This window comes from Pteronotus mesoamericanus, unplaced genomic scaffold (assembly GCF_021234165.1).
Source record: "Pteronotus mesoamericanus isolate MK-2021 breed Mesoamerican mustached bat unplaced genomic scaffold, CSHL_Meso_final contig_163, whole genome shotgun sequence".
Classification (NCBI taxonomy): domain Eukaryota; kingdom Metazoa; phylum Chordata; class Mammalia; order Chiroptera; family Mormoopidae; genus Pteronotus; species Pteronotus mesoamericanus.
Window position 1 is genome coordinate 4,149,961 of NW_026555064.1, and position 27,899 is coordinate 4,177,859.

A 27,899-nucleotide genomic window follows, 5' to 3' on the forward strand; every position below is an offset into this window, starting at 1 on the left:
TGTCAACTTATCCCAGCTTGTTCTTTGCTTTCAAAACCTCCTTAGCTTTTATTGTTCCATTGCTTTCCTAAGTAAACTTTAGATCAGTTTTTCAAGGTCCACAGAAATCTTTTTTGGAATTTAAATTTATGAATTTGAGCAAAATGAAAATCTCCATAATTTGATTCTTTCTATCTGCAACATGATATCTTTCCTCTTTTATTTTAGCCCTCCCTTTCTACCTTTCAGTAATGTTATGTAATTTATCTCCATATAAGTGCAACCCAATTAAAAAATTATGTCTATGTATCTTTGGTTTTTGTTACTGTTATAAATGGGATTTAAAAAATTACATATTCTTACTGTTGTGGGTAGTGGAAATACTGTACATTTTATATATAGCTTTTTATTTTTCATCTCACAATTCTACTGACATTCATTATAATTTGTCTATAGTTTCTTTTAGATTTCTATAGGCTGAAAATCATGTTAATTACAAATAATGGTACTATGCTCACTCCCTTGAAATATTTAAATCTTTTGTTTTATTTTATTTTACTGCATTGTTATGATGTCCAGGATATGACTGAATAGGACCAATGATAGTAATATCCTTTTCTGATGTTTGACTTTTAAGGGAATGCTCATATTTCTCATTAGTAGGTATAATATTCATTGAGTTTTTGGTATGTATCCTTTTTAGGTTAATGAAGTCTTTTTTCCTTAGTGCTATTTTGCTAAGAGTTCTTTTTTTTTAATTTTGTTTTTGGCCAGATAAATGTTATCTGACACTTCCCCCCCTCTATCTATTGAGATGATTATATAATTTCTCTCTCTCTTTTAAAAATTTTTCTCTTTTAACCTATTAATATGGTCAAAATCATACAAATATTTTTTATCATACTTAATCATTCTTGCATTGCTGTTATCAATAAAATGGGGCATTTTAAAAACACACTGCTGGATTGGATTGATATTTTGTTTATGATTTTGTGTCCATGCTCATAAGTGAGATTAATTTATAATTTCTTTTTTAAAAAATATTTTGGTTTTTCTATCAAGGGTATTGTTAACTTCATTAGATGAATTGGGCACCAGCAATGTCGTGTCCCTTTTAAAGTAGTGAAACAATTCATATAAGATGAGAAAATCTTTTTTCTAAATGTTTGGTGGAACTTACCGCTCCCTTGTAAAGGCATCTGAGCCTAGGGTTGTACTTTTTGTGATTGGACATACCCTTTTAATAATTGTTGTTACATTTATTGATGTTCTTTTATTTAAATTTATGTGAGCAGGTATAAATGATTTGTTTATATGCATATGAAAGTGCGTCAGTCTCTGTGATGTAACGCTAACATGCATACATAAAATATGCAATACCATACATATTATTTATGACAATTATCTAATTCAGAGACATATTTTTAAATTCTGAGCTGCTATGTAAATCCTGAACCCTTAAGCATTTGGAATTTTTTTTATATTCCAAATGTCAAGTTCAAATATGTTGGAAGAATAACAACTAGTATTTATTTGGAATGTATTCTATATCAGGCAGTTTGCCTGTGTTTTATCTTTAATACTTGTAATGATCCCTTGGAAGATGACTGTCCTGTTAGACATGAGTAAGCCTAGGGGCTAGATAACTTCTGCCAAATCTCATGGGTAGTGAGTGGCAGATTTGAGATTTAAACTAAATGTGTCTGAAGGAAAGCTGGTATTCTTTTCATAACATCTTACTGAGAAATAGATGACAAAGCCTGAGAATCAATTTTGATAATAAGTAATAAATTTTATTGCTGTTATATTTTTGAAACTGAGGTGCATGATATAGGCCTCCAGGAGAACTGACTGTGATGAATATAAATAGTAATAGGTTTTCCTGTGATGAATATAAATAGTACTAGGTTTTCGTGTACTGTCAAGTAGCCTATGCATTTCACAACCTCAGGGGGTACCATTTATGTGGGCCCCAAAGTGAATTGCCTCTCTGAACTTATGCAATATGATGGCTTTTAATAATGCAGATAGGTGCTTGCAGTGGAAGGTCTGGAGGAAACAAAGAAGCCATTCCAGTGGGTATACACTTACTCTGCAATGAATAAGAAATTAACTGTGTGGTTGGGCTGAATTTTGGGGTTCCTGTCAGTTCATGTACTGGGCTTCTTGAGATTGCATTTTATGGAACTAGTGCTTGATATTTGCTGTTCTTTGTTTATTAATTCATGAAAAAAGTAGAGATATGTTTCAGATGAGTGCAGTTAATTAACCTTTCATTTTTTTTTAAGTTAGGCGTTTGCTGTAATAGTGAAGAAAGAAGTTTAAAAAGAAAACTGACAAGGCTTAATGATTTGATCATGAAAGAATTCTTGCAATGCTGTGAAAAAAGGAAGCAAGTATGTTTACTGAAGGAGTCCAGACTTTGTTTCCCATTTAATTATTTTTTCTTAGTAAAAGGCAACTTGGAGTTTTTAGTAACTATGGATCATTGATAAATACAGCAAATGTGACAATTTAGTCATGATGCTAGATTTGGAAATAATGAGTAGACTAATTTTATAATACTTTATAGTCAGCAGAATGAATGTAAGTTTTTTTCTGAGAGTTTATTTCTGGCCCATGTTACCCATTACATTTTATGTTTTGAATGCAAAACTTTTGTAATATTTTTTATTTCCCCTAACACATCCATTCTTCTGTGCCTATTTCTTCATTTTCCAGTACAATTTCATATCTTTTACTCAAGATATATTTTTTCCTTCTAAGTCCTTTCTTCACAGCAGTATCCATTCTCCTGGCTGGCTGTCAGTTCTTTTCCTGCTCTCAAAGTCATTTTAGTCATTGTTCTTTATGCCTCTCTGAGGAATAAAAAAGGGCTGGTCTCTGAGTTATTCTCTTTGAAGCAAGGAGAATGCAGAGTGTGCTAAAGTCACTTTAATTTAATAGACTCCCCCAAAAAGTGAATTCAGTTTTCCTCCCTATTTCCATTAAAAAATTTTATTTACCCTGTCATTTAAACTTTATAAGAGGTTAAGCAACTTTCCAATATTTAAAATGACACAAACACTTGGCCCTTTTCTTTACAGGCTTACCTTTGGGCAATTTAGTATAGAAATAACATTTCTCTAACTGCAGTAGAATCTTTGACTTCTCAAAACAAATGTGCTAATGCAGTGTTTCTAAGTGAAGAAAAGCTTTATGTTAACTTTCCCCCCTCTCTTATACTTTTAAAAAGCTCTGCATATATTCCCAGGGAAGATCTTGAAGTCATTGTCTATTACACACATATACACCCAGGCACATGGCCCCCAATTTGCGCCTTCCAAAAGTTAAAATGTTGGCTCATTGACCAAGGTATATGTTCTGTGAAAGCCTATTCAGCCCTAATGTCACTACTCTATCACCATATCTAGCACCCATTTATGTTTCTAAACACTGCGTTCTGCGACGGGGTACTAATGGTGGTTATGGAGGTGGGGTGGGCGGGGCCTGTCAGTGACATCCTCTCACCAAATGACCTCGGACTCCAGTGGGAGGGGAGAGGGGTGAAGACAGGCTAGAGTCAAAATCTGAGTTAGTCACAACTAGCGACGTATAACTGTAGGTGATTTTATTTGTTTTTTACACAGAGTATAAAACATCACATATCTTAGGGAAACGGGATAATCTGAACAAAACCAAAGCCACATGGGAACCTCTACTTGCAGTGGAAAAATTAGAACTGAGTATAACATAGATCAAGGGGTCTCAGACACACCATAAACAAGTAATTAAGTGTGTAACAGTTTAACAAAAATGTAATTAAGATTCCCTGAGTAAAATATTTTCAACACTGACCACAACAACCCTTTAATTTCTCTTTCTAGCCAAATCTGTTATAACATTGGGCTAAAAAACACAAACTTCTACTGCCTTTTCATAAAGAAATCTGAGGGAGGAAAGGATGAAGGGAGTATTCATCTCCTCCATTCCCCAGCCTGCTGTTTCTCTAGGTCTTCCTTATGCAGTTCTTTTTGTGGAGTCTAAAGTATATTTGTATCTAGATTTGGAGTCATAATTTTAACCTATAGAATTTCCTCTCTCGACTGTTTATTCTTTCTCCTCCTTCCCCTCTCCTTGCTTGGCATTTCTGTTGTTTTTATTTATTTCATTTCATTTTATTTATTTCTCAGATTTGGTAATTGGATACTGTGCCTGTATACAATTTTATTAGATTTCTCCATTTTTAGTACATGTATTGGAATTAGGGATTTGTGAACTTAATACACAAATATGCACAAAACTTGATGCAAATTTTATTTTTTTCTGGGGAATACAAGACCTCATTTGTACCTGAATTTTTCAAAATAGTTATAACAATAGTACCTTTGTGGCTTTGGTCTACAAGGAGAGTTTAGCCTTGATCTCAATGTAAATTCTCTATATTCAATTTGCCCTTCATCTGAGAGTTAAAATCAGAGAGAGTCTGCATGCTACTTAGAATCCCAGGAAGCTCCAAGGATTTGGACAATAGGCCTCTATTGATTTTGAGTCAAGGACTCTGGTATTAATGTGATTCAGTTATTTTCATATGCCTGCTCCCTTCTTCTCACTCTATTGACTGTATTCTCCTACTTTCGTGCTTTGTATATCTTTTCTCTACCTTCTGCCTTCTACTTACTCATAATTTTGGTTTACTCATAAATTTGGCTGTCACAGTCTCGTCTATTCTATATATTTCCATAAATCTTCACTGGCTTTCTCTGACAGCTGTAATATTCCTTTTTTTCAAGTTTAAATTCCTTTAGAGGATGATTTTTTTTTCATGTCAAAGCACATTATATATTGCTTGCTAGACTGTGGATTGACTTCTTGTGAGTTGAATGATCACTTTGGTCCAATCAGCAGGTGCTGCCCTCAGTTTGAAACTTTGCTGCCTTGGGCCATGCCAACGCTGTGGGCATGGGCAGTCTCCATTTGGAGGGTCTGCTGGCGTGTGTGGTGCCATCATTACCAAACTGAGCTACTATAGAATCTCCCTTTTCTTCTTTATGTATAATACAATGATCGCAGCTTTCAAAGCAATGGTCTAGAAGCTCCTTAACATCTAGAAAACAAATTTATGTTCAGTAGAGTATTGGTGTTGTTTATTTTAATAATTTCTTTATATTTTATATGGTAAGTCTTAATTACCTCAAACTATTCCATTAATTGGGACACACCAATTCTCAACAAAAAACAATTATTTCTGTATTGAGAAATCTTGGAGTTTTAGGAAAAAAGTTTATTTCCTCCTCAGCTGTGAAATAAGAGATGTCAACAAGCTGTGGTAAATTACCCCTTATGGACCTTTACTATGTATGTTTTTTTCCCTTCAAGTTTCTAGCTGGAGCCAATCGCAATTTCTGTTGATCTGCACTCAGTTGTCAAAGTGTATTCCTGATTGTATATTAGGAGGTAAAAGCTTCTCAACAAAATATGTGATCTATGAAGCAATGCTAAACCTTCCATTAGAAATGAAGTCATGGAAGTAGGAGTGATTGCACAGGAGTTGTATCTGGAATATTCTTACACTTCAGGGATGATTCATCAGTGTGTAAATAATTTGATTATAACATGATTAAAGTTTTAGGAGTAAAGACTTTTCAAATCTTACTACTGTGAAGCACACTTACCTTTTTAACCTTACTTAATATTTCCTGAGTACTGTCATTTGTGCTACAATAGTAAGTCTAAATTGCACAGTGAGCAATCTGATTGGCTGCTGAAAGAGTAACGAAGAATATAGGGCTCAGGAGTGTTCATTGTAAAATTCAGTTAATTCTATAAAAAAATTGAGTGCCTTTAGGTACTATGAGTCATAGTGCATTGCTTAAACACCAAAAAATACATATAGTTGGAACACTGGACTGGTGGGCTAAAGTGTGGCTAGAAGGGAATCACTATTAATCACCTGCTGTGTACCAAGCATGCTATATGTGTCTATGAAACACTTACAACACTCATTTTACAATGAGTAAGTTGGATTAACTACTGCCTAATGTCTAAGCGAAAGACCTGGAGTTCAGTTCAGGCACGATTCTTTTGTTCATGTCCAGAGTTCATTATCTACTGGTGACCTGCTGCTGCTTTACTTGGACTTCTCTCTGAATTCTCCTCAGTGAATGATGATTTCTTCAGCTCTTTAATGATAGTTTCAGCATTCCAGAAGGCGCAGTCAGTGTGCACGGTAGAAGAAGGATGAGATAGAAAAGTAACCTTTTACTTCTTACTGATCTTATATTTTAGAACAAATTTCCAGTGGCTATTCAAGAAAGAGTTCTAATCTACATTCTCTAGTAGTGTGCTTAATCATAAAATTTCAGAACAATGAGCGACCTTAGGAAGTCATGTGGTCTATATCTCTCAAACTGATTTATTACCTTAGGCAATGATATTCAGCTATAATTTGGTAACATTCCAGGGTGAGTCCAATAATATAAAAAACAAAATTTAAAAAGTAAATGTATGCCTGAATATTGGGTTGGTATATATAAAAAATAAGTAAATCAACTTGGTCTAAATATTATTAATCGAATATTTATTTAAACAATGTCAGAATATGCATTGTTTTTAGGTGCACATGAAACATTTTCTGAGATAGACTATATGCTGGACTATAAGACAGTTCTCAGCTGCTTTTAAAAAACTGAAATTATGAGATTTGTTCTATGACCATAACTGAATTAAATAAATTATCAAAAACACAATAATCTTGAGAATCCTGAAATGTTTCTTTGGATATTAAACAATATGCTCTAAAAAAACATGGGTCCAAGAAGAAAAAGCTCGAGACATTAGAAATAGAACTGAAGTTTTAATGAAAACAATATAACAAAATGTGTAAAATGCTACTAAATCAGGGCTTAAGAGATATATTTATATCTTTAAATACTTATATTAGAAAAGAAGAAGATTTAAAATCAATGAGCTCTGCCTCCACCATTAGAAGATAGAAAAAACCCCCAAAGTAATTAGAAGAAAAAAATTATAATAGAAGAAATTAATGAAATAAAAATCAGATAAACATTAGGTAAAATAAATAAAACCAAAAACTAGTTGTTTGAAAAGACCAATACAGTTGATAAAACCCTTACCAGATTAATTATAAAAAGCAAAGTAAATCAGTAATGTCAAGACAGAAAGAGGAACTATTGCTACAGGTTCTACAGACTTTGAGAAGATAATGAGGATAGTTATAAAAAATTTTATGCTAACCCTGGCTGGTGTAGCTCAGTGGATTGAGTGCTGGCCTGCAAACCAAAAGGTTGCCGGTTTGATTCCCAGTCAGGGCACACGCCAGGGTTTTGGGCCAGGTCCCCAATGAGGGGCGAATGAGAGGCAACTGCACATTGATGTTTCTCTCCCTCTCTTTCTCCTTCCCTTTCCCCTTTCAAAAAATAAATAAATAAATCTTATAAAAAAGCTTAATGCTAATCAGTGTGACAACTTAGATCAAGATGGACAAATCCTTGAAAGACACCAATTAGCAAAATGAACTGAAAAAGAAAATTGAAAATAAGAATAGATCTTTATCTATTAAAGAACTTGAATTCATAAATAGAAATCTTGCTTCAAATGAAACCTTAGCCCTAGATAGTTTTACTGGTGAATTCTAGAAAACATAAGAAGGAAATATTCCCAATCTTATACAAACTCTTCCAGAAAATAAAAAGAGAAGGCTAAATTCATTTTATAAGAGTAGGCCCACATTACTCTACTATAAAACCAGACATTATGAGAAAAGAAAACTACAGCTCAATATTCTTCATGACGATAAACACAAAAATCCTTAACAAAATATTAAAATTTTTTTTAGAATACTTGTTAGAATCACTAAGTGGGGTTTATACCAGAAATGCTAATCCTATTTACAGCCAACACAGCTGAATGGGACTTTTAAGTTGGTACAAAATTTAAAAAATTACTAAGTGTGAGTTTTAAATTGTTTACTTCTAAATATATCTCTAGTTTTACTAAACTTATAAAGTTTCACACCACAATTCTTGTTTAATTACTGCTAAATATATGTGATACAGTTCTTGTCCCTTGTTTTTTAGGACCTTCCTATTAATATTGGTTTTGTGCTCCACTTGACAACAGTTTTTATAACTGAGAAGAAAATGGAGGAAAGTAAAAGAAAAAAATTTTAATTATCACCTGCTTTTATGGCCACAGGATAATTTTTCGATTTAAGGCCACACATTGAACAAACACAAATCTTGAAAAATTAAAAGTATAGTGTTCGTTCATGGTAAAACATCTACTTAATGTAAATTAGTAAATCTCAAGCTTGGAGAAAACAATTATTAAGCTCTTGATAAAACATCTCCACTCTGTATGATTTAATAATAACCAAGTTAATGGAAAGAGAACCAGAGAGGATCAATAACTTGTGAATTCTAATTTGGGCAAAACGGCTGTAGGACATTTGGCAAGTAACAATACCTTTGGGCCTTGCTTTTTTAATCTATAGAACAAGAGGGCCCAATTAGACATTCTTTATGGTTTCCTTCAGTTTTAAATATATAGGAGTCCAAAATAAATTTTACCACTCTTGAAGCCGTAGAAATAAAAGTAAAGTCCACTCTAAACAGAAGGTGGCAGTGTTGTTGAAGAAAAGGCCTAGATTTTAATCCTAGTAAATTCAGGTGGATTTCTGTACATGGTGTCTGTACTTAGATAAAATTAGTATGGTAGCAAATTAGTGACAAACCACTAATTTAGCAGGATTAAGATATCCTGTTACAACAGTTATATGTTTTTCTGAGGTTGATAACATCATTATATATGACATTACTGTGAAATGAGACAATCAAACGTGATCACTTAAAGCTCACATAAATATAGAAGTCATGCTAAGCTCAGAGCTTTCAAGTGAATAATAATTATTGTTATATTGGTTTCAGGTATTTTGAGAGTATTCCTGGCTGTTATTAAGTGATGACTTCCCCATACATACTTGCAGTTTGGGATGGATGTTTTTAGTGAGGCAAAGATTTTCATTTTTTGTTTTCCAACTTTTTGAAATGAAGAAGCATTAGAGTATGTGTGTGTGTGTGTGTGTGTGTGTGTGTATGTGTATTTTTTAATAGGCTATAGAGAACTTACTTTTAACAGTTGGTAATGGAATTTAATAATTCTGTTTTCCTTTTCTATCTTAAAATATTTGATAAGTGTTAAATGTTTATAGAAGGGGTAAAGACATGAACTTTAAATTTGTGATCTATTGTTTATTTATCAGAACATACTAAAGAATACCATTCAATAAAGCCAACTGATTATCAAGGCATTTCTTAAATCAAAAGTTTGTTTATACTGTTTTAATATATTTTATGTGGGTCAGGGATAGCCCTCCCTCAGGGCCCTTTGGCCTTCTAGACTAGGTATATTGCTTTTTACTGAGATGCTCCTTTCCCTTAGCATCTCTGGGAATATCTGCTATATGAAAGAGATGCTCTTCCAGTTCAAATTGTCTTTCTGTCCCTCTGCAATATTTTTGGAAAATATTAAACTGTCAGAGCAAACAGAAGCAGCCATGCCGAAGATGAAGCATGTGGATCACAACGTTAGTGCTAACACTCTTAGAAAACCCCTGTTTGTTTGGGTGTGGGGTCATTTCCACGAAGTTCACAGGCAGGAAAAGAAACCAGTTGGGGAGCATAGGAGGGCCTCTCCAGTTGTGGAAGTCAAAATCCCCAGTCCTCACCCTGATGGGATGGTGGCTTTCCATAGTGGTCAGCCTGCTTCCCAATTACGATGGATCTTTCTGCAGGAAGGCTGGAATTGGCGGGTATTTTATAAAAAGAGTCACTCCATATTATTATACTATGTTGGTTTCTCCACCCCAAGCCCATAAATCTTAAACTCCACATTCCTTGGTGTGTGGCTCCAGCAGCCTCCCTCTCTACTGCCAAAGTCCCCAGAAGCAGGGCATGGCCCCTTTGCCTTTCCTCAGGTACCTGCTCCCACATCAGGATTTTTAGTAGTTGCTGTTCCCTCTGCCCACAATGCTTTTCCCTCTGATAATCACATGACTGCTTTTGCCTCATGCTGCCAAATGTTTTTTGCTCTAATGTCTCTTTCTCTGTGAGGACTTCCCTAATTATCCTATTTGGAACTGCTATTTCTTCCCACTCTTCCATTTTAGTTTTCACTTACCATCATATAATGACTACATACCTTACTGCTTAATTTTGTTTATTGTTTGTAAACCCTCTGGGAGCAGGAATTTTTGTCTGTATTTTTCATTGTTGTATTTACAGAGCCTAGAAAAAGTGCCTGTCAGACAGGAAGTTGCAGTAAATTTTTGTTGGATGAAGATATGATTGAATGTCCTCATTGGAGATTTTTTCCCCAAGTTATTAGAAAATTTTTCTTCTTTATTCATTTTCTTGGAAATAATGGAAGGAGCACAAATGCAGTGAGGCTGCAGACATGCTTTTAAAGCATGGTCTGTGTTTTAAAACTGTTTCACAAGAATTCCTTGTATTCATGATGCAACCAAAGACAGCATACGGAAAAATATGTGGCAATATAAGCATTGAAGTCATCTCCTGCTGTTTAGGCTGTATAGTAGATCATTTTCACGTATAGATTAAAACCAGCCTAGGCATTTTTGCACCTTCTCATCGACGAGTTGACGAATCTTTGCTCAGTGCTCCTTAGCAGGCTGCAGTGATTCTTGGGCTTCCCGGTCACTAGGCAACAATGTCAGGAGGTATTGGCCATTTTTACTCCTTTTTTTCCCTTCCCCTGATCAACCTTGAAAACTGTAAGCAGCACAACATATTCCATAGACAGCTAGTGGAAGCATGCTTCCTCTGAGGTGCTTATCCAAGTTATGTGCCTAAGATGTATGCAAGTTAAAAATGTATAAAGAAAATTATTCTTACAATACTCTATCAGATACTCAGCTCCCAACCAAACTGGACAACCGTCTTTCCTCATAAATACCAAAATAAGAGCCTATCCCAAGATCTCTCCTTGCTGTGACATACCTTCTCAGTCTTCGTTTATCCACATTTCCAAATGCCTCATGGCTCAGTTCAAAGGCTCTTCCTTATTTTTGTCTCTTATCTTCCCATATGGAAAATGATACTAACTTCTCTCCACCACCAAAGCTCTTTGAGTATCTCTAAATTAAATATAGGTCTTGTATTTTAAGAGTTTACAGGCCAGCTGAAGAACGAGACATGTAGCTATGACCCAGGGCAGAGGTTGATATGCACACCCTTTTTAGATAATTAGAAAAAAATCCAATGAGCACTGCGAGACAGAGTGGTGGCATTAAGGCTTTATTAGCATTAAATCTTTATTTGTTAACATGTTCCTTAAATGAAGGTATCCGTTTCTAAGAGAACACCTGGGTCCTCTGGGAATTCAAGGAAGGACAGGGGCTTTCTGAGGGGAGAAAATGAAATGAGAAGGAAAACTGTGAGGTGAGGGTCAGTGATGGGCCCAGTCCAACGGTGGACTTGGGGCAGATGAGAAGCAAGGGCTGGCGGGAAGGGGGAAAGAGTAGTGCAGGGCAGCAAACGCTGAATGAATGGACTAATTTAATTCACAGTGTCGTCTGCCTTCAGTTAAATGCATTGAAATCTCAGTGTCATAGTGACCACAAGGCTGGGAGTCAAGAGGCCTGGCTGTCCCATTCAATGGCCACATTGCCAGGGAAAATCTTTTACCTTCTAGTACCTCTTTGTGGAGAGATCAAGGGCCTGGATCCAGAAAAATCTGGATTAAATCTTGACTCTTTCATTTACTAGCCATGTGCCCTTAAAAAACGTACTTATCATTGCTGATTCTTAATTTCTATCCATGTAAAACTAGAGATATCATTACTGCATGCTTTTAAAGAGGATAAATGAAATGACAACTATAAAGTAATTGCAAACACTGAGAATGCAGTAAATAGTTATCTTCTTTTTCTTTTCCTTTTCTTCATTTCCTGAATCTATGAAATGATAGAAGTGGACTAGATGCATTGCACATCCCCCTCCCCCCCTTAAAATTCTATGAATTCTTCAGATCCTTCCTCCCACATTCCTGCCAAAAGTTTCCAAGAATCATAAATTAATGCTGCCAGGAAAATGAGTCAAATAAATGACTTCCTTCTTTCTCCCCTTCTGGCATGCTTGTGGTCCCTCTGTTAGCCTTCCTTCCCGTTCCTCCCTCTTCAGAAGGCTGTGTCTTTGGCCTTCTACAGGGAGAGTGCAACTGGTCCTTTCAAAAGAACCCTAAATAATCATGTGTGGAAACAAGGCTTTTTTTTTTTTTAAAGTATTGGCCAACAGGCTAGTCCAGATGTTGGCAGGAGAAAAGAAAACTAAGATTCCTTTGGTGATGATGATTCAGGATTCATGTACTATTTTCTAGAAAAAAAAACCAAAACCCTTAACATCCCTGAGGAAGCAAGGAAATGGGTCCTTGTGATCCCACAGATACAGATGGCTGGGAACTGCTACGCCCACTCCTGGGGATATTTGCCAAGCAGAGGTGCTCTGAGATACCTGGTACAGTGAATGTAGACAAGTTCTTCACAAAGTTTCTGAGGCTCTAGTGGATTCTCCCAGGCTGTCTGCCTGAAAAAAGGGATGGGAACTTCCCACTGCTTGATTCTGATCTTGAAGTCCAGCTGTTCAATCTTGGGTTGGAGTGCCCTGGCTTTCCTCACGACATTTGTTTCCTATTGCTTACAATAGGACTGCTTCTGTTTTGTCCCTGAAGTGTTCTGTATCAAGTTCTTGTTCTCTTTATTATTCCTTGTGCTTACTCCTTGGCTAGAAAAGAACAGAAATGTTCTTATTTGAACAGAATCACAAAGGCACTAAGATTCTTTGACTTTTGGCTCACTTCAAGGAAGGCTCTAATATAAACCCCTTTTCTGGGTAGGAAGGGTTCTTCTCTGCCTTTTACCCTGCGTTTCCCATAGACAGCTTTCAGGGACCCCATGGGGAACCCAGGTTGACCTGCTGCATGTTGGCTGAAGTTGGTCATAGATGTCAAAAACAAAATAGCATTCCAGAAGATAAGGAAGTACATCAATCCTCTTTTTCTAAATGTTAATTTGCTATTTTATTCAAAGAATGTTTGTCATGTTCATACCAGACAAAAAAAAAAAAAAAAAAGTAAATTTCTGCTATTTTTTAATCACTCAGTTTCAATCAATTAATTAGTCAGGAATTCATGTGAAAAGGCCGGTAACTGTGATCTGAACGGACAAGACTTACATGCAGGTTAGCTGAGAAGAGAGATGCAAGATCATGCTTCAACTCTCCTATGATCCTCATTCTGGGCTGAAACTTTTCATCAACCAAGACAAAGCTCCTGGAAAAATAAATTATCTGCGCAAAATTTCCCACTAAAAAATCTAACTCTTGTGGAAGCATCAGAGAATATCTTGAGTGTCATCCATTTCATTAATTTCTCATGGAGCAGAGTGACACCTACTGCTATTATAAGCTAGTATAAGCATAAAATTTAATGTACCTATTTCTGAGAGCATAACTGATAAAGGTGACTGTCCCCAGTGAATAGGAGTGAAGAATTCATATATTGGAATTGATCCAGATTTGGGTTTTATAGGATAAGAAGAGCAAGAGTTGCAAGAGAGATGAGGAAATATTGAGGGCATAACTGGAGGTGTCTAGGGATTGACCTTTTGCTTAAAAGGAAGCTAAATAGATTGGAAATAAATGGGGAGGAGTAATTATGGAGGGACAAGAGGTTTTGGCGAGGTAAAGAATTAGATATGCTGTGCTAAGGTAGTGAATATGTTGAACAGTTAGGAAGTGTTGGCCATTCAGTGAGGAAATTTATTTAAAAAGTTCAGAGGGTGTAAATGAAAGGCCCTCCATGGCTACAAGTATGTAGTACTTTGTGAGAAGAGCTTCAGTGGTTAAGACTGGAGAGTAGGTTGGGGCCAGGCTGAGGGTCTTGTATGCCTGTTCAGAAGCTTCATCCGAAGGCAGTTGAGGTGGAGCAGTAGAGATCTTTATCACGGGGAGCCACAGGAGCAACAGTTGCTTTTAGGATCAGGTAAGGTATGTGAATACTTGCAGGGTGGGGAGAAATTACTGGCTGGACCACTAGTTAAGAGGTTGTATCATCGATACATCTGACAGACAAGAAAGGGTTGGTCTAAGGCAGAGGAGAGAGATTCTATTTGTGAAATATTTCTGTGATAGAACTAAGAAGTTTTTGGTGACTCATTGGGGTGTCAGGGGTGAGAGAAAGGGAGATAGCACAGGATATTCCAAGGTTTTTACATTTGGAGTATTACCATTCATTGAGATTAAAAAAATGGAAACAACAGGTTTTGAAGTGGAATGAGATAAGGCAAAACTAAAGTTTTGGTTAGGGTGTGTGAAAAGAACTCCTGCCACGTAAAGGTGGTCATGTGTCTGGAGCTCTGGACGCACTGGGGCTGGAGCTGAAGATTTACAACTCATGAGCCTGCTGGTGGTAGCTCAGATCTTAAAGGGAGGGTGGGCGTGAATGGAGAAGACGACCAACATGTCATCGTGAGGACTGCTGAGTGTCAGGGTTGAGGCCAGTTAGGAAGCGTGAGAGAAAATGATCAGAGAGGGAGGAGAAGAAGTGGAAATCAATAGGGCTCTGAAAAGCAATGAAAGAGACGGTCGACTGTAATGTGGTTGAACAGAAAATGCTACAGAAAGCCAGGAAAGGTGAACACTAAACGTAGAATTAGATTAGCAATTGCAAGTTTACCAGAGTAGTGTTGGGGGAGTGCTGAGGCAATGGAATGAGAAATGTCCCTGTGCTGAGAAAAAGTTAAGAGTGAGGATAGAACTTTGAGATGTTTAGTTATAACGCAGATGCACAGCAATAGAAAAGGAGGACCTCTGATGAAGGTCAGTGCTGGATTCAAGTAGCTAAAAAACTTTCCCTCGCAAAGGGCTGAGAGAGAGTTTGGAAGATACTGTCATAGTGAAACCCTCCCTTACAGCTTGTGTATCTGGTATGACTTGGGGAACATGAATTTAATCCTCAAAATGTCTAAATCCATTTACTAGCAATCTGTGTTATAAGCAACTCTGCTGTATATTATTTTAAAGAATTTAAAGCCATTCTTTTTGTTTTCCATGTCCAGCTGTAATATTTCATTTTTTAAATGCAGAGCTGGTCCATGATGATGATTCATGGCTTTGCATCAGGCATAGACTTTGAGACATCTGCTTCCAGTGGGCTGTTTCCAAGAATTTCCTAGTTCTCTGAGGCCCCCTGAGAGTGGAAATCTCTGCGCATGAAGTGTTAGACAGCTTTAGTCCCTTGGGTTGCTCATTTCCTTGATACAGATAGACCCACAGTCTTCTGTGAAATTCCTGCCATAATCTCTTTGATGAGTGGCAGGTTAGCTATGAAGACTATTTTCAAGTTATTGTTTTAATAGACCTTTACCATCAGGCTCAAATAAATCACGACTACTTCACACTTGTTGGAAGACAGATTTAGACTTAATGGGAGAGCCCTACTAAATCACAGTATAATACATGGAAAATTTACCTCCTTTTAATATCATATTTCTTTCTAAATGGCTCTGATGAGTGGATTTTTAAGAAGGTTCATGAAAGTAGTGGAGTATTTTAAAAAGTTAAGACTTTATGACAGGTTTCAAAAATATCTGGAAGTCAGTATAGATGTACAAGCTTAATAGCTCCATATCATAATATTCATAATAGATTTTAAAAACCTTTCTGGGCAATTAAAAAATTAACTAATTCTAAAGAGATTAAAAAAAACCCTAAAACCAAATGAAATGTGTCAAGATTATTAAACAGAAACTGATAATGATTATGTGGGTTGGGGAATAAGGGTAGACTTTTTATTTAAAGCTATCTAGCATTTAGACAATGCAAAATTATTAATCAGGGTAACTTTTCTTTCTGCAACAATGGGAATGGTTAGGAATTCCCCTAATGTCTAGGATTCTGCCTCCTTGTCTCTATGAGAATATGACCTCTAAAACTATAGAAGACACAGGTGGCACCAAATGCAATTTTGGACCAGGTAAAACTTGTTTTTGGCTCTCCCACGCCCTCCTTTCCATCCCATCTCTCAGAAGCTTCCTGGAGGCTTGTCCTTCCAAACCTTGTCTCAGAAAATGGTTAGGTCGAGGAATTTTCAGGCTTAAATTGAGTTTGTTTGTGTTTTACCTCTTCTAGAGGAACTTACGTTTTTAATTAATTTCTAATTATTCTATGAAAGAAAGGCTTTGTCTTCTGTTGGGTTTTCAGATGTTAGTTAATTCGTGGAAAATTCTTTGCAGGGAAAAAGGGAGTTTCCTGTCATCCTTGATCTGACACCACATAGGTAGTAGTTTACTGTAAACATCTACCCAAGACCAGCAGTTTAATGAAGGGTGTTTGCAATGTGTGTAAGATAAACATCTGTCCATTAGCCCACAGAGAACTGGGTCTGCTTACTTTCACTTACTCTTGCTTCCTATTTAATGATCAACCCACGAAATTCAGCTTCTACCTTGCCCTCCCCCTGTCCCCTGACCCAAAACTCACTAGTGGCTCCTTACATATCAAATCTGATAGGCATTTTTTTTTCCTGTGCTATTTCATGTCCTAGAAGCAACATCTGATACCAGTGACAACTTGCTCCTCCTCTCCATGGTCTCTGTGACTTCCAGCTGCTCCTTGGGGATTCTGCTGCCTCTGCCCACCTCTTTCTTCTATGACTGACTTTGTGGTCCCTTCTCCTGCCATCTACACTCTAGCTGGGCACACTCATTCATGCCGATCCCTTTAATTGCTCCTTATATTCTTTTCACATCCAAATCTGTATCTTTTGCTTAAACTCTCTCCTGACCTCTGATTCAACATCCTGCACCTGGAAATTCCATAGACACCTCACCTGTCCCTACCTGAAGTCACAAACCTCCTCTTGCTGCCGTGACCTTTCTCCTGGTTTAATCAAGGTAGAAACTTAGGCATTATTCTTCTTTCCTCCCTCTTTCTCAGGCCTAAGTCCAAGCAGTTACCAAAGTCTGTAAACTTGTGCCCCTAAACATGTGTTGAAGCATTCCCTCATTTCTAGTTCCTATGGCTACTGTCACACAGCGTGGCGGCTATAGGGGTGCGCTGCTGCGGGGGAGGGCTGCAGGGAGTGCCGTGCTCCCTGAAACCTGAGGGAAACCGGCTGGGGCCTGCTGAGGTGGGAGCAGGGCTCTGAAACCCACAGAGCCCATCCCGGGGTTGTCACGAATGAACGGGAATAGACACAATAACGTTGCAAACACTTCTCTGTGTGCCGGTAGAGCAGATGGGGCGCTTCCCTCCCACTAGAGAAGGCCGCGGCACATTCCACGAGTGGGGAAGGCCCCGTCACCCTTTGTTCCAAGGTTTTTATTGAAAAACTTATCAGTGGGCTAGGCAACAGGAATGCATACGTACAACTCATTACATTAGCATGCTAAGGTTCACAGAGAATAGATACCTTTAAGAAAACAACTGACAGGAATTGACTGATTGACATGGGTCCGAGAGGAGGCCAGTCTAAACAAAAGAGAATGAAGATAGGGGCAAGCGCCTTAATGATAAAAGGCAAAGGGTGTAAATAATGTGAAGGTCCGTCACAGCATGAGCTGACCAGAGATATGAGGGAGGAACAGAACACACTCTAAAGAATTTACTTTTAGGCCTGATTACCCTGGAAACCACCAGATCTGATTTAGGGCTGTTTTTCCTGCACTGTTAGCCAGGCAGGAACCACCAAGGGATAAGGAGACCGCTTCTCGGCTGTAATGAGGACTATGGTGTCCAAGCCAAGCTGAGAGCTGTGGGGGCCTCTTTGCCCCTTCTCCATGTCCCCCAGTTTCTTATCTGCTGCCTTTATTGGCTGATACCTGTCTTAGGTTGCCCCTCCCCCAAGGGGTCTTACCTGTCATTGGCAAGGACCATCGCAAGGCAAAGCAGAGGGGCAGGTCAAGTCACCTCAGGAGCCTGTTTCTCCAAGGCCTCCTGATTATTTCATCCTTGGGGCCCTCCAGCCTGTTGGCAGGGTTACAGCTCTTGAAACCAGGCTGGGCGTTTCCCAACAGGCTACTGCTTTAGTTTAGGCACTTACCATATCCAGCCTGGGGTTCTGACTCTGCCTGCCCTCTGATCCAGGCTTTGTTTTGTGACCAGAGTAAACTTTCCAAACTTGATATCAGTTAATACTGGTTTTTTTTTTTTTTTTTTTTTTTTTTTTTGGTCCTAGTTTTTTCTGTCTTACCTGTAGAATAAAGTCTGATTTCTGTAGTCAGATATGATTGATCTGTTTCCCATCAACCACTCCGGTTTTATCTGCTAGCTCTGGCTCTCCATCCATTTCTTAGTCTTTGGCAAAAACAATCATTTTGCAGCTGTATTGTTAATTGTTGGTTTATGTGACTGTCTTCCTGCTAAACCATGTCCTTTGAGGGAATGGAATAGGTATTTACTTATATATTCATAATTTCTGGAACACTGTTTTTTGTTTGTTTTTTTTTAAATATTTTTTTTCCATCCCTCTACTTTCAATCTGTGTAGGTCTTTTGCTCTGAGGTAGGTCTCTTGTAGACAGCATATGTGTGGGTCATGTTTTCTTAGAGAAAATATGAAAGAGAAAAAATGAATAGGTTTCTATCAGTAATAACTCTCAATGTAAACAGACTAAATGCCCCAATCAAAAGACACAGGATAGCTGAATGCATTAGAACATTGTTTAATATTTTCAATAGATGTTTATTCAATGGATGAATATTTGACTTGACATATTTTCTTCTTTTTCTAAAAGTGTTTAGGCCCTTAGAAACATGTTCAACTAATAGGTCCTTTACCTTAATTTCTTTATAGACATTCTTAATGAAGACCTCTTTGTTAATAATTATTTATAGGACCTATTATTTTATACTCTAGAGAGGAACCATAAAGAGTAAAGTGGTAGGAAGAAAAGCAAATCCCAAATATGTCTCTGATTACTTTTTTTTCTAATGGAAATAGCATTTGATTTTATTTTAAGAGTATAATTGTGATGAGAAGGTAATAGTTTAGAAATACCTTATAGGTAGTCTAATTCATTTGGTCTTTCCAATAGAATGGTACCAAATATTTAGAAAGTGATAATTCATCAGAATTATTTTCTTTTGGACTCTAATATTTAATTCTTAAGTATAGCAAACATAGCACATGTGGCACATGGTTTTTATACAGTCACAGGCGTGGGAACCAGGAGGTGCTTTCAAGTTTTCTGTGAAACACCACAGAGAACATTTTTTTGAGCAGTTACTACCAGACAGGTACTGTTTTAACCACTTTCATGTATTAATTCATTTCATGAGGAATGCGCTATTATTATCCCTCATGTACAGAGGAGGAGACTAAAGTACAGAGAAGTTAAGACATTTGTTCAAGATCATAGAAATTAAGTAGTAGAGCCAGGATTTGAAGCTATCTAATTCAATCTGCTCATTTGACATATGATAAAACTAACACCCATCAAAATCATACACTTAATTAGAAGGGACCCACTCCTCCATTTTTGGCTTCAGATAGCATATCGGTACTTTTTGATTTATTCAGTGTATGTGTTACAAATTGGTAGCAGACTGCTGAAAATTGTGCACTTACATAGCCAGTGTTAGCCTTATTCAGTGGTTGTTCATAGCATGAAAATTTTCCTTGTGAGAATTGTCTTCTGTTTAGAATCAGAAAAACAAAACAAAACAAACAAAAAAAAACACACACACACACACACACACACACACACACACTTACAATGACTATTCTTAATCAGTAAGTCTTTGATCATTGTGAGGATATAAAGCAGGCCAGAAAATTCTAAGAATACCCATAAGAACAGTATAACGACACAGGGATATGTATTATTATTATTACTTGAGACTTGCCTTTAGAATTTCTAAGAAATTCAGCTTTGATGCCAAGCTACTATCTGTCCAGTTTTCTCTAGCTCTAATGTGAGAGCTCAGTCTTCCCAGTTCCTGGCCTCCTTCTGAGAAGCAGCGGACCCTATGGGATTGCACATGTTAACTTGCCATGGTTGTGATTTACAAGACTCATGAAGAGAAAGCTGTTTGCTGTTTTCTACGGGGATTGCAGAACTGATTGTCACACTGGTTTTTGTATTTTTAAATTAGAAGTTCTTGGTGGTGGTGGGTTATTCTTTTAGCAGCATGTCACTGCTTATTGAAAAGCTTTGCTGAACACAGTCTTCCCACTTCGCTATATAAATCAAGATGCTGTTGGAATAATGACACTCCTGGGACGTCTCTTCTGTCAGTCTGTGTTAGTTGACTCTCTCAGCCCACCCATTCTAATTGCTGCTTCTCAGTCCCCTAGGATGGGCATCCGGGAAGGGGATTTGTTAAAACTGGGTTATTTAAATGGCATTTTCCAAATATACAGGACCTCCTCCTCACATCACAAATTCACGCCCCCATTTCTTCTTGCTTGCTGTAGAAGCCCTTGGCAGGCTCTTATTAGGAAATGGAGAACAGGTTTTAAGCACTCTCTATTTATGAAATGGTGAAGGCCAGTCAGTAAACTGTGTATGCCGACTCCTGCTAAATTTGAGAGTGTGAATTTTTTAGGAGATAACTTCATAAACGCTGAATATCAAATATACTGTCAGTCATCTGGCCATTTTGGTATTAGTTTGTGCTAACATTTGACATAATGTAGATTATTTGATGGATACCATATTCTAAATATTTAGTGCCATCAAATAACTTCATATAGAGTCTATTTAAAAAAATATTTAAAAAATGTTAAATTGAAAGTATGAAGGAAAAATATTGCCTTGAAAGGTAGCAGGACTGTGACATTGAGGCCTTTAGTATGGTGGTAGGTTTCTTCGCAGTACTCCTGCCCTTCCCTCTCTGTGACTCAAAGATATATCCAAGAAGCTGGGGAATGGTCTTTGTGACATCAGCACAGATTTCTCTACTTACCTTTGTAGAAATGGGAGGCTGCTGTCTTCTACTATGACTTATTTATAGAGAGGGCAAATGTTCCTGATTTATAAAATGGATGGTTATTTTCTACTCACTGTCTTCTAAGACGTTGAAACTTTATATGGCTTATAATCTCTTTATGAAGCCATCTTATCCTAATATTTTCCATTTCCATTTTTTCCTTTCTCTGCCATCCTACTTAAAATCTATTACCGCCTGCATTTCTTATCATCCACTCACGTCAGTTCCTTGTAGATGTGCTTCCATTTCCAGCCCCCTTTTTGAGTCACTGATAGTCTCCTCCTCATTGGCAAATCCAGTGAACATTTCTCTGTTTTCATGTCTTTTTAATGTTGACATCGTTTCGTGTTATTGATTATTCCCTCATGGTCTTTGTATTGTATTTCCTTGTAGGAGCAATAATAGTAATAATGAATGACAACATTGTGTAATAATAAATATAATTGTAAGTTATGCACTTCATGATAATATTTTATGTAAATTATATACTTTATGATTGCCATTTTAATTCTTACTGCTCTGAAGTTCTCCTACTTTCAAGTCAGTTTCCTGCATCTTCTTTGATGACTCTACTTTCTTCTATAATCAACTCTCTGTAGCCATTTTCCAGTTTACTTAGCCTAGAAATTTTATTCTCTCTGACTCCTTGCTCTCTCTCTTTCCCTTATGATTAGTCAGTTAACAAATCTTGTGGCTCTTCCTAAGCAGTTTATTTCACGCTCGCTCTTTTCTTCTCATTGCCACCCTCTAAGCATCATCGCCTCCTGTCTGGATTGGTGCCTCCCACCGCTCCCCTCTGGTAAGTAGCCTGCATGCCGCTGTGAAACAGACTCTCTGTTCTGTTCTATTGCAGCAGTGCACACAGAAAATAATTTGGACTGGAACTAAAACAGTGGAGAGGGGGATGAAGTGGAGTGGGAGTGAGGATGTTTATGATTCACGGGACTTTGAGACTGATCGGGTACCGCGGAAAATGGAGGTGAAGGATTTCAGGGAGAGAGAACTCTGGGCGTCATTGCTGTAGAATAGAAGCTGTAGGAGAGCAGGCGATCACCCCTGAAAGAGAAAAATGAGGCAGAATTTTACTTCTGTAGGACAGAGACCATATATATTTTTTCTCTCAGTAGTGCAGTTAGAACTCTTTATTAAAAAAAACAACTAGATACCAATATGTAAGAGATAAAAATAGAACTGCTTACACAACCAACCAGCCGGCTTGACCTCCTCCTCTTCTCCCTGCATTACTGGCTGGGGCTCCTGACACGCCGCCGTAGGGAAACCACTGACCAGCATGTGGCAGGGAAGGAGTAGGGATGGGGTAAAAGGGAGAGGGAATGATATTTGTTGATCATCTCTTCTGTGCTGTGCACTGATACAGGTATTTCTTATGAATGATTTATGATTATGATAATCCTGGGGAAGATAGCTAGAGTCAGTAATTTCTCTTTTCCAAGATGTTAAAAATTGTTGCCAGCAAAGTCCTTTCAAAAGCATTTAAAAATAATACATTCCACTTGGAAATGGCCTATATGCTGTTCAAATCACAAACAAACAGAGAGATCTTAACGTGTTATATAAAACTGGTTGCTAGAAGCTCTTTAGCTTCAAAAGTGCAGTGTATTCATGTGTGCTTTTCAGGAAATCTCACTGGAAATAAAGATGTTCCAGGCAAATATTGATGATAATCCATATAAAAGATTATTTTGCCATTTTTTTTGTAGCACAGCTGGCAAATTCATTCTATTTTCTCGTTCTTTTTCATTTTTAAGGGATATAAATGACACACCATAGATTATTCTGAGCTATGTGTTTTTATTAATTTTTAAAAATTTTCTCCGCTTGATATCTCTAGAGATTTTTGAGAATGAAACATCACAGAGAAATTTGGCTGTTTTCAGCAAATAAGGTATTTATCATTCTTAACTTTTGTTAGTGTATGGTAATAAAAATCTGTATTATGCTATAGTAGTACTATAATTTCCTTGGCTTTGATTTGCTTTTCTTCATCAGAATGTAGAAACAAAGTTTAAAAATAAAAATTTCTCAAAGAATTAGATTCATTCCATGTGTTTAGTTTTAAATAAATTATATTTTAAAGTCCTCCCTTTAAATACATTAATTCACTTTATATTTTGTCTCTTCTTTGTGAATACTTGATTAGACTTTTATGTATTTTCTTATTAAAATTATGTTTATAATTTTTATCAGAACAATATATTGTCTTTGTAAGATCTTATGTTGTAAAGTAAGTAATGAACAAAGTTTCTTTGTAAATATACTTCATGCTTATAGACTATAAAGAATATAAATTGATGTACATAGTTAAGGGTGTATATTTTAAGTTTCTAAATTAACATTTTAAAACAGAGCTTTCATTATTTCTATATCTTAAGAAATGTTTCTTCTGTTGTGATAGGCAATAAAACTGTTTTTACATGAACTTTTCATATTAAAACCTAATTATTCATATTTTGGAAATAAAATCTTTTTTCATGGTAAATAAGCACAAATTATAAGCCCAGAACAACACATTGAGGGCTGTAGGGGCTTTCTAATCGGAGTATCCAGGGACGCAGGGATTTTTTTTTTTTAAAATCTGCTGAGATATTCAATGGATTGCCATTAATCTCTTCCTTGATGGGTTATTGTGACCTGCATTAGGAAGGCTCTTGTGCTTTTACCCTTTAATTTAATTAGATAATAATTTTGTAGTCACTAGTTCCTTGGAGATAGCAAATTTATTGACACTATAAATCAACCTCTGGATGTAATTTCAGGCTGTTCATTTCATTATTGGTGGGCAGAAAAACCTCAAAGAGTATGGGACAAATGTTAATTCTGGTAAATATTAAGTCTTTAGTGGTTTAAGCCTATCTTTAAAGTTTGGGTGGGAGAGGTGGCCAGATTCATGAAATCTTATAGAAAATCAAAAATATTAAGGCATTTTTGAAACACCAGCAAAGAATGCCCACATTTTATATAATTAAACATGTTAAGATATTGGGTAGCCAGGGTGGTAATATCAAGAATTCTCCAAGCCAAACAGTAGTTCTAGAGATAAGAATATGTGTACCTGACAGATACTGAGCTACAGTAATTTTCCTTTTTAGTATTGGAATTTAGGGTTTTTCACCTATTTGGTGGCTCTTGAACTCTGACCTGGACTTTGCTGCATTCAGCCTTTGGAAATGTTTTTTAGATATTAACACTACAAAGCTAAAAGTATTTCTGCCTGAACAGACAGTGTTTTCAAACTTTTTTGTTTTGCACCAGAACCTTGCTTTTACTTAAAAATACTCACAAAATACCAATATAGAAAAATTATTTTATTAGAATATATTTCTTTTATAAGACCAAGTTCATGATGTTTACTTATAAAATAATTTAGTGAGAATGATGAGGCTACTTCGATCAACAAGAAACTTAAAATTGGACATTATAGATAAAAGTTACAGTTATCTGTAATCAATTCATGTTTTTTTATTTCACTGAATTGAGAAAATAATGGTGCACAAATAAGCAATTACAAAGAATAGAATGACTACTTTTTTTTCTTTAGGCACTTGCTTTGCAATCTCTGAATATTCTTTAACTAGGAAAACCAGAGATTTGAAGGAGGATAACAGAAACTTTCACGTACAGCCACAATGGAGTGACCAGACAAAATATATGAAATGGTTTTCAGACATCGGCCATCATGATGGCAGCACAAGACAGGATGAGACAGTCACACTGAAACACTGAAAAAACCAATTTACTTCCTAAGAGGCAGTTCTGGGAATGGGAGTCCAGCAGTGTCCTTGGGTTGAGGAGTGCAGCTGAGAGGCAGAGAAGGCGAGCAAGGCTAGAATTCATGAAACAGAGCACTGGAATACAGAGAGCTATACCAAGAGATAGCTCCAGAGATGTGTTGTAGATCTCCCTTGAGTTTTCAGTGGAGTGCTCTCAGAATATGTGTGTGATAAAACTAGTCAAGGCCAGGAAAAGAACAAGCCAAGAGAAGCAGAGAAAACATCCTGCACACAGTATTCCTACAGGCCAGGAATAGTTCATATTCTTACCAGCCAGAATAAAAAACCTTGTAATTCTTATAATTCATCAGGGTGTCTCCTCAAGACAGAGGCAAGATTAGGCCTAGACTAGGGATTGGCAGACTTTTTCTATGAAATGTCAAAGAGTAAATAATTTAGACTTTGTGTATAACATAGAGCTTCTGTTGATTTTTCTCCCTCCCATGAATCATACAAATACAGCTTTGGTGCTACATTTGGCCCACAGGCCATGATTTGCTGACTCCTGTCAGAGATTAAGGTCTATTCTGATCCTGCCTAATAAACCTTAAAAGGAAGGATTAGAGAGTCAGTTTCCTAGCAGTTGTACTGCACTCTAAATAAAACTCATGCTTATTTAAAGGAACACAGAAATATACAGTACCAAAAAGGTAAAAGTTCAGTATCTGTCATCCAATCAGAAATTCTGGATATGCAAAGAAGTGGGAAAATATAACCCACAATAAAGAGAAAAGCAAGTAATCAAAACTGACTCAGAAATGACCCAGATGATAGAATTAGTAGTAGACAAGGACATTAAAACAGTTATTAGAGCTATTTGCATATATTAAAGAAGCTACATAAAGATTGAACTTACTGAATAGAAATATGAAAGGTAAAAGATTTGAACTGAATTCTTAGACACAAAATATAAAATGTCTGAAATGAAAAATGTACTATGTAGAAAAAACAACAGGTTAGAATTTTCAGAAGAAAAGATTATTGAACTTGAAGACATAGCTGTAGAACACAGTCATGATGAAATAGAGGAAAAAAAAATACTAATTTCCAATCTCTACCCAAAACCTACCAACAAAAATGACAAAAACAGCATCACTGAGCTGCAGACAACTTTAAGTAACCTAAAGTAAGTGAAAATGGACTTCCTGAGTAAAACGACACAAAAATATTTGAAGAAATGATGGCCAGACTTCCCAATTTTGATCAAAACTATGAAGTCATAGAACTAAGTTAAATGAACCCCACGATCAAGCAAACAAATAAAATAATATCAAGGCATAACATTACCAAATTGCTTAAAACCTGTGATGAGGGGACAATGTCTAACACTTCAAGTTCTATTATTGTCACCATACATCCAGGGGTAGAAACTCACCCTGCAAATGATCTGGCCTACTGGTGGATAAAACCTTCAGAAGCTCACACTCAGACAAGAGTAGATATACTCAGAGATTTAGTCAGGTAAACACAGATGAGGAATAACATGGGGAGGGACTCGAACAGAAGATAGGAGAGCAGAGATATCAATGCAGACCTGACTGCTGTGAGGAGGACAGAAAGGAGTGAAAGGATTAACCTCCTCTAAGCCACGTTCTTTGCTGCTGTCTCCCCATGCATATACTATTATCAATGGAGCCCGACCATTATTTTCTTCAGTCTTGTCTCCAGAGATAGGTTCTTTCATATCCATATGCTAACATCCATTTTCTCCTTTAGAACCTTCACTCTCGGTTACTGACTCCTGGGTGGAACATGAAGAAACTCTACAGATCCTTCTCTCTAGCAGCGGAGAGGACAAAAATGGGTATTTTCAATACAGTAAAATAGAATGAGGCAGATAAATTTGCTTCCAACCGCAAAATGTCATACAAGTTACTAATACCAATTTAAATCACTTTTGGAGGGATCTCTTATTTAGATTCTCCAAGAACCTATCTCCTTCCCACATTTCCAATAATAGAAAGTTAGAGAAAAATATAATATAGTATCTCAAGTCTCCTTTACAATAGACTGAATATTCTTTATAAGGTGCTCGTTGATGGTTAATGTATTGGAATCAATATGGAAATTAAAACCTCAAGCCATTTCATATAATGCGTGTTAGGGTAAGGACACTGACTTATCAGCAATCAATTGCCAGTTCTGAATCAGAGAAAACTGAATTATAGCAGTGCTTAATTTGTAGCATTTTTGACTAGGGCCGAGAATTCAACAGTGTCATTTAAGATGAAATGACAAACAGGTTACAGCAGTTGGCCACCCTTTCACATGTCTGGCAGCTTTTGTTGTTAGAAAATCAAGGCATCTTACAGAGAACAGAACATAAATTCCAGAAAAGTCCTGGACATAAACATCTTGGATCTACTTCTTTTATATGAATTTGTGAAGCCTGTTTAAAAAATAGATTAAAATGATGATAAAGAAGAGGAGGAATGGAAATTTCTGTTAAGCTGTACAATTTACCTATTATCATCAGTGCACACAGAAAAATTACATCTCTCAACAGTGACTACACAACAAAAATGAAATATAAAAGAGCCACACATTTTTATAAGTCATCAAACTTTTTAAACTTTATTTTGGGTGTAGTAAAGTCACAGTTTTACTATACAAAGTGGAAAGAGACTTCAAAGTGAAAACTTTTGGTTCCATAAAGCATGCTGTGTGAAAACAGGTGCTGAATGCATTTTGTAGCAGAAAAAAAGATTCTTGCATTTAGTTGTGTTGAGGCGCGTATGTTTTCTTGGTTCATATATTGTCATTGTTGTTTCTGTGCAGCTTTTAATAAATTGATGTGAACAATAAGAAATAATACCTACATACTGTCTATAAACTAAATCTTTGTACTTTAAAAATAACAATGTTTTAATAAAAAGTAGATTTTTATGAACCTTTTTACCAGTATACCTATTATTTTTACCATTTCATTATATAAGTAATTCCTCAGGAAAAATATTAAACTATTTTTTTCATTTCAACTATTTTAAATTCTGGCATTTTAATTTTCTCTCTGATATATTTGGAAAAGGTCCTCCCCCCACAATACATGTTAAATTATTTGAATAGTTGGGCTTCAAATTGTTCTCCTTAATACCTTTGTAACTGGGCACAGGTCTTCCCTT

At 36.5% G+C, this 27,899-nt stretch overlaps 1 protein-coding gene across 1 annotated transcript in view; it reads left to right on the forward strand.

Annotated features, from left to right (window-relative positions):
- Positions 1-9,535: 9,535 nt before the first annotated feature.
- The window catches only part of IQCM (IQ motif containing M), a 317,441-nt gene continuing 299,077 nt past the window's right edge, over positions 9,536-27,899 (forward strand). Inside the window, exon 1 of the mRNA XM_054595688.1 lies at positions 9,536-9,790. Coding sequence (XP_054451663.1) covers positions 9,536-9,790 — 255 coding nt within the window. The remainder of the gene's footprint in view (positions 9,791-27,899) is intronic.